The 7,505-nt window shown below is 33.6% G+C and overlaps 1 protein-coding gene across 1 annotated transcript; it reads left to right on the top strand.

The window, feature by feature from the left end:
* The first annotated feature begins 479 nt into the window (after window positions 1-479).
* On the top strand, window positions 480-4,577 carry LOC105113685 (serine carboxypeptidase-like 40). The gene is made up of 7 exons (XM_011009971.1): window positions 480-998; window positions 2,173-2,280; window positions 2,377-2,651; window positions 3,120-3,380; window positions 3,584-3,795; window positions 4,065-4,170; window positions 4,354-4,577. Exons 1-7 carry the CDS (start codon window positions 626-628, stop codon window positions 4,507-4,509), a joined length of 1,491 nt encoding a protein of 496 aa, XP_011008273.1. The 5' UTR covers window positions 480-625; the 3' UTR covers window positions 4,510-4,577.
* Window positions 4,578-7,505: the final 2,928 nt, after the last annotated feature.

The following is a 7,505-nucleotide window of genomic DNA, read 5'->3' as shown; positions in this document are numbered from 1 at the left end:
TTTTTTTTTAAATTTAGTTCATTAATATTAAATTTTTTTTCTATTTAGTTATCACACTTTCATGACATAAATATCAGGTTTGACAGGTTAACCTGATTTGGAAAATTAGCCCAATTGATTTTGATTTTTTTCTTTTTTCTCATTAATTTTTTTCTTTATGTTGGTTTTTTTCTTTCTTTTTTTCTTTTTAATGAATCTATTTAATTATCACATTTTTAGGACCCGACCTTACAGTTAAACCTACATCCAATGTTATTGGGTCTGATATTGCAGCCAAATCCATTTAAATTTGGGTCATGCAAGTTTATTGTTTTATTAATATTATTAATATTACTCATAGGTCAGATGTTGTAGTGAAACCCAAGACTCTTAGGTATAACTTTACAGAAAAACCTAACACTTTTAAGTTTTAATTTTTTTGATATTTTTTATGTAAAATAAATTAACCCGTATTGCACGGTCATATAACTACTAATAATATAAATTTCATGTTCTGATGCAGGGGCATTGCTGACTTTGTAGTGAGCTTTTTGCAAGTATAAAACTCCCCAGCAGCTCTTTAGGTAGTGGACGTAGGTGATTTCTTTTTTCTTATAGCGTTACGGGAGTAACGAAAGGAGATACCATGGAAAGGAGCCCATGTTTGCCTCTCGTTTTCTATCTTATTGTTTCTTGTTCTATTGCCCAAATCGAAGCTGGCACGAGGCAAAGTGAAGCACTTGGCCATCTCTGCAAGGCCAAGTTGGAGGGAAATTCTAACGTTGACAGTGCTCTTTTTCAAGCAATCGAACATGTAGATATATCCAAGTTTCATCATCAAGAGGGGTTAAAGGAGAAAGATAGAATAGAGAGCTTGCCTGGACAGCCAAAAGTAGAGTTCTCGCAATATGGTGGTTATGTTACTGTTGATAAATCTGCTGGACGAGCACTGTATTATTACTTTGTCGAGGCTCAACATTCTAAAGAGTCTTCGCCTCTTCTTCTCTGGCTCAATGGAGGTACTTACCTCTATCTCATCCTCTTGTATTTCCTTTCCCGTTCCATGTTTTTTTTTCCCGATTTAATTCAACATTGCTTTGTATTATTTATACAAGTTGAAGTTTTTGAGTTTCTTTTGCTCCCTCGTTTTCTGTTTGTTCTTCGTTTCTCTTGATACATTTATTTAGGGGTTAATGTCATATACTTCCTTCTCGATTATCACCAGAATTTAAACCCTGAGTATAAAACTTGTTATTTTATCCTGTATAATCAATACCTTATCTTGTGGTAGATAACTTGTCTTGTGATTTCCGTATCAGAAAGCTTTTCTGTAAACATCGTCTCACCGCAAACCAAAACACCACCAAATATATATTAGTTTGCACTCTACTCCACAATGACTTCATGAGATTTAATGTCAACTTCTGATGTGTTTAGTTAATTTGTATTTGCTAAGATCTTTTATACAGAATGCCTCCCTCTTTCTCTGTTCGTCGCTACAACAAAGAATGCTTGAGCCGCCAAACATTTCCAACGCAATAGTCAGCAAAATCATCATCTTAGTAATCTTCAGGAAGAATTACTTCAATATTTTAATATTAGAGGATAGGTGATCACATACGATCAATTTATTTATTCATTTAATCGAGTCACATCTTGTACGATGAATTTTGACACCTTCGCGAGGCAATTTATAGCGTAAACCAAAATTTAATCCATAAATAACTTTACATTTCTTATTAATAATCATTCAATTGGTAGGATGAAATTAAAAAAATATATATTAAGATAACACTGATTAATGGACCATGAGTATTTTCTTAATATTTATGCAAAAAATAAATAAATCAATATTAATGGAGTACTGAAGATAATACATTATTTTGTTTCTCTTGATCTTTATGATAACGTTTGGTTACTAACTCCAAATATAAAAGATAAAAACCATGAATGAGCTTGTTTTAGTGTGTGTGTAAATATAAAAGATAAAAACCATGAATGAGCATGTTTTAGTGTGTGTAAAGAGAGAGTTTGATGTCTGTTTGTATAGCGCCAGCAACTTCCACTGGGGGAGGAAAGAGAGAGTCTCAGTTTGAAGTACATTCCTAATGGACACAGGGACTTCCTCCATCAAAACAACATTTTCCAAACAACTTAATAAGAGTTCTAACACAAGAACTCCTTTTATTGTAGGCCCTGGTTGTTCATCTCTGGCATACGGTGCAATGCAAGAACTTGGACCATTTCGAGTATATAGTGATGGCAAAAAACTTTATAAAAACAGATACTCATGGAATTACGGTATAAGTTTTCAACTTCTATAAATGAGTGTTAATTTATCACTACTTACATGACATGTGTAAATTAAAGTGACAAATAATTGGTTTTCTTTTCCAGCTGCAAATGTTTTGTTTCTTGAATCTCCTGCGGGAGTGGGGTTTTCCTACTCGAACACAACGTCAGATTACGAGAAAAGTGGAGACAAGAGAACAGCTGAAGATAATTATGTGTTCTTAGTGAACTGGCTGGAGAGGTTTTCTGAGTATAAAGATAGAGAATTCTACATATCAGGTGAAAGCTATGCAGGACATTATGTGCCTGAACTTGCTCACACTATTCTATACCATAACAAGAAGGCTAAGAAGACCATTATCAATCTCAAAGGAATTCTTGTACGTGCATTTCGCTTTCAATCCGTCGATAAATTATATATTTTGAAAAATATAAGCATGTGACTAATCAATTTGGTTCTATTTCTACCTTTCAATTTGAATTTAACATAAGTAGGTTGCCAACTTGTAAACAGCTAGTTTTTTCTTTTAATAATTACAATATGATTGGAACTAGTGACTTGCACATGTTAGGCATGATAGCATCATTGGGTTTATGCAAAGCAAAACTAGGTAGATGTAGACAGGTCGGGGTGTTCTTTGGTCCCGATGTGGCAGAGGCGGCCCATATTCCACTATTTGTGGTAGAAGATTGTTTGCTGGAATCATTTATCGTGATGCTGCAAGAAATTGAGAAAAAAGAGGAAGAAAATCTTACGGGACTTGAAAAAACAAGTGATATGCATCTTACTAATGCAAATTGTTGGCTACATATTAACTATAAGGTGCATTCTCTTATGGAAATTGCAGATTGGGAATGCAGTAATCAACCCTGAAACTGATAGAATAGGGATGTATGACTATTTAGGAAGCCATGCTATAATTTCAGATGAGTTGGTTCATAAAGTACGAACACATTGCAATTTCTCATTCAATGCAACACCTCAGTCTGATGAGTGCAATGAAGCAGTAGATGAAGTCAGAAGGGATACTCATCATATCGATATATACAACATCTATGCTCCATCATGCTTTCATAAGAGTACCACAGCAAAGCCCAAGAAACCTTCTGTAAGTAATTATTATAACATCTCTTCATTATATTGATGCTGTAATGTTAAATTTATCTATATATTTATACTAACAACTTTGCTAAATATATTTTCATTGGAATTGCCATATTTCTTCTACTAAATCTCATAAATCATACCAAATAACCCTGCGACTTTGCTTCCATTCAGAATTCTAATTCACTTAATTATTTTGTGTGGCAGTTGATGAACTTCGATCCCTGCAGTGATTATTACGTGTATGCTTATCTTAATCGACCTGATGTCCAAGAAGCCATGCATGCCAATGTAACCAAACTTACTCATGATTGGGAACCTTGTAGTGATGTCATAACAAGTTGGTCAGACAGCCCTTCAACAATTATTCCTCTACTGCAAGAGCTCATGGCAAACGGTCTTCGAGTGTGGATATTTAGGTAAAGTAATCATAAGTTTATATATCATTATCATGATTGTAAAGTGTTTTTTGTTTTTGTTTTCAATCTCTCATTATTGTTAGTGTAATATTGTCCTAACTTGATAATAGCAATCCTAATATATTTGTTTCAATGAGACTTCGTAAGTTTTGTTAATGGCAAAAGGCAAGTAAGATTTTCATAATTAACTTGTAGCCACTGCCATTTTTGCAACATCTCTGAAGATCTCCTGCTTTCTAACGGGAAATCTTCATTGCCTGTAATTTCAGCGGTGATACAGATGCGAGGGTACCGGTTACTTCGACTCAGTATTCTATTAACAAGATGAAACTTCAAGTTAAAACCGAATGGCATCCTTGGTACCTCAAAGGGGAGGTAACTTTTTTTTTTTTCCCCTTACACCACTCCAATTTTTACTTTGTTTTTCTTCTCCCAATTAATTCTAGTTTAATCTCATAACTATCCTCTTCCTATCAATAATTTTGTTTCGCATATTTAATTGTAGCTCCCAGTTGAGTAAAAAATAAATAAATGAAGAGATGTTTTTGCTTCGCGTAGGTTGGAGGATACACGCAAGTGTACAGAGGAGATATGACATTTGCCACCGTAAGGGGGGCAGGACATCAAGTGCCAACCTATCAGCCATTGAGAGCACTTTCCTTAATCAAGCATTTCCTTGATGGCACATCTCTTCCAGATACTACGAGATATTAAACTCATTTCTCTGTAATTGTATTCAAACCGTCATTTCTTGATTATAAATAAGAAACTATTGATTCGACGAGGCTAATTAGAAAAGCTTTTTTTTTTTTTTTTAGGGTTTTGGTTTGAAGAAAGGTTGCTGTGCTTTATATAGGATGGTAATTTGGTTCTTTTGTTTTATTTAAAAATTTGAGTTGATTAAAGATTAAGATATAAGGTGTGAGATTTTTGAAATAAGAGATACAAAGTTGAAAAATGAACAAGAAGTTTTTTTGTGTGTGTGTGATTATCTTAAAAATAAATCCTAACAAAACCTCCTATTAATTATACTCAGGTTCTTGTGCGGGTCAAATTTGTCATAGGCACGCATCCATTTAACCAAAAATGCCCAAAATATCTTAGTCCACGCACATTATAAAAATATTGATTGGGGTCGTGAATTCACCGTATGATACGATGCACTGTGAATAAGAATAATATAATTATTATTTTTCCCTCCCAAAAAAAAAAAAAACAATAAGCTTAGTATTAGAGTAGTCTGGTCTTTTCTACTCGAACCCTTAAAAGCAATATTTTTTTTAAAGAATGATTAGAGGTATCCTTCATGTATGGCATTGTAGTTGCCGCACCCTTGCTAGCAAAGCGCGACTCGCAACGAACATCGATTGATTTCGAAGTCTTTTATTTTATTGTGAACAAGGATTTCGAAGTCTTTTATTTTATTGTGAACGAGGGAATCACCACCTAGTATTATGGTTACTAGAAAACCTAAATTGATCTTTCAGAGATTCTAAGGTAAGGAACTGGTTGCGTAAATGGAAGGTATTAGCATTCCTAGACGCCCTCCCTAAGGTAAGCTGCTTGGTGTTTGGTTTGTCTTATAATTGCTATAGTGTTAGTATTTTCTAATCTCATAAGTTTTTCTCGGTTTGATTCTGACTAAATTTATTAAGATAGAAATCCAAGAAGATTTCATGTGCTTTACAAGCTCATTTTTTCCTTGGGAGTTCAAAAGTTGGCGACTCATAAATCGCAAGGAGGAGGGATAAAAATGTAGAAATCTAGGGTGCTTTAAAAAAAAAATCTATTTTTTTTTAGTATTTTATACTCTCATGGCTCGTAAACTATGGAGTAAAAGTTGAAATGTCCTCAATTATAATCAAGGCTTCTTTCAAGGATGTGTGCAAATTTATTATTCCTAAAAAAATGTTTTGGATATTTACCACTCCGGTTTTGTTTATCCAAATATTAACAGTGAATAATAACAAATTATTCCCAATAATATTTTGGATATTTGTCCTTTAAGGATTTCTTTATCCAAACATTAGCGATGAATAATAGATGAATTTTCCCAAAATAAGATTTTTATATTTTTGGAATATTGGCCAACACCCTTTGAAGTTTTACAAACATGTTGTAAAATCCAGAAATGCAAGAAAATAATTTTTGTGTTTAAGAAATTCATGGGAAAACACATTTTCCAAACTTCCAATATTTTTTTGTATATAAAAAAATATTAAAAAAAAATTAGGGTATTGGCCGTATGCAACACATAAGCAAACTTTTAAATTTTTTTTTTATCGAAAACACAAGCATCACCATTAAACACAAAAGAAAAATCACAATAAAAGCTAAACAACCGTCATATATGTTCTAAGATTTAAAATAAGCTAAAAGAAAAAAAAAAAAAAAATCAAAGCCAACTCAATGCGTAGACAACAAGTGCAAAATAAAATTCGGAGAATCACTAAAAAAAAATCAGCTGATTTCTTCTCCAATGGGTGTAAGGAAAACAAAAGAAAAGTCCCTAAATGTAAAATTTTCTAAACATGAAAGAAAAAAACCTTTTTTACATGGGCAGTAATTGAACTCAAAAAATCATGAAAAAATACTAGGCAAGCATTGGTTTTTCTAAAAATAAACCAAATATCTAGGCAAGCATTGGTTTTTCTAAACAGAAACCAAATATTTCAGAAGGAAGAAAAAGCTTTATAACCGAATACCTAGTATAAAAATAACAAAGGGGGAGAGGTTGGGGCTTATACCTAACAGCTCTTGTTCGGAGAAAATGAAACCAGGGACCAAAAAATCACAACTCACGCATGCTTCCTTGAATTTCGTTGCCTGTCTCTCTTGTGTGTTCCTTCAAACTGCAGCTCCTGTTTACAGAAAGTAAAACCTAAGGCCAAAAGACACAGCTCACACGTACCTCCTTGGCTGCTGGTAAATGACAGACAAAAATAGAGATGCTGAAATGGATGACATCATTGGTTTCTCCGTCGCCTGCCTCTCCTTTCTCCTCTCTTTTGTTTTTGTGTTTCTACTAACTCCCTGCCCTTTGTTTTTTTCTTTCTTTTGCCATGTTCATTTTTCTTTCTTTTCTCTCTCTATTTTTTCTCTTATTTTTCTACTCTCCTTTGCTACTCTTTTTTCTCTATTCTCTCCTCTCTTTTTCTCTATCGTTTTCACTCCTTTTTGTACTCTCTTCTTACCGCTTTTCTGTTCTCTCTTTTCTTCTATCGCCCTAGGTCATTAGAGGGGCTTATATATAGTCTAACATATCTCTATTTAGGAAGGATTCAATGCATTAATCCTAGGACGCAAATCCCTACTGATTTGCAATAAAAAAACACAAAATGAAACTGCAATATTTTGATTTTGTGGTGGTGCGTTATGTCTGATTTCTTTCCAATTTTGGAGGATGGTGTGACTCTTTTCTTTCCTTCCATAGGGCCAACTGCTCCCTTTGAAATGAGACCACAAAAACGTGGTCTTCAGCTCCAACAATTAGACATGATGAGAAAGGAAAACAACAGAGAAAAAGGAAAAGAAATCAGATGGAGGGTGCAACTGCAAAGTCTTATTTTTCTTATTCAGTATGGTAAAAATCATTTCATTTATGATGATCCAGCCCCCCTTTCCTTCTTCAATTCAATCCCTCATTTTAACACTTTTCAATTCAGTCCTTGGTATAGAAAAAAAGTCCTTCAAATTAATCCCGCGAACTT

Source organism: Populus euphratica, unplaced genomic scaffold, assembly GCF_000495115.2.
Source record: "Populus euphratica unplaced genomic scaffold, PopEup_1.0 scaffold444.1, whole genome shotgun sequence".
In the NCBI taxonomy this organism is placed as follows: domain Eukaryota; kingdom Viridiplantae; phylum Streptophyta; class Magnoliopsida; order Malpighiales; family Salicaceae; genus Populus; species Populus euphratica.
Note: the sequence above shows the minus strand (reverse complement) of the source record. Positions and strands in the feature narration are given on the sequence as shown.

Excerpts from the sequence above, each read along its gene's own strand:
- LOC105113685 (XM_011009971.1), top strand. The coding sequence starts at position 626 with ATGGAAAGGAGCCCATGTTTGCCTCTCGTTTTCTATCTTATTGTTTCT. Across the intron at positions 2,652-3,119 it reads TCAATCTCAAAGGAATTCTT|ATTGGGAATGCAGTAATCAA; the intron begins GTACGTGCATTT and ends TGGAAATTGCAG. Across the intron at positions 4,171-4,353 it reads CTTGGTACCTCAAAGGGGAG|GTTGGAGGATACACGCAAGT; the intron begins GTAACTTTTTTT and ends TGCTTCGCGTAG.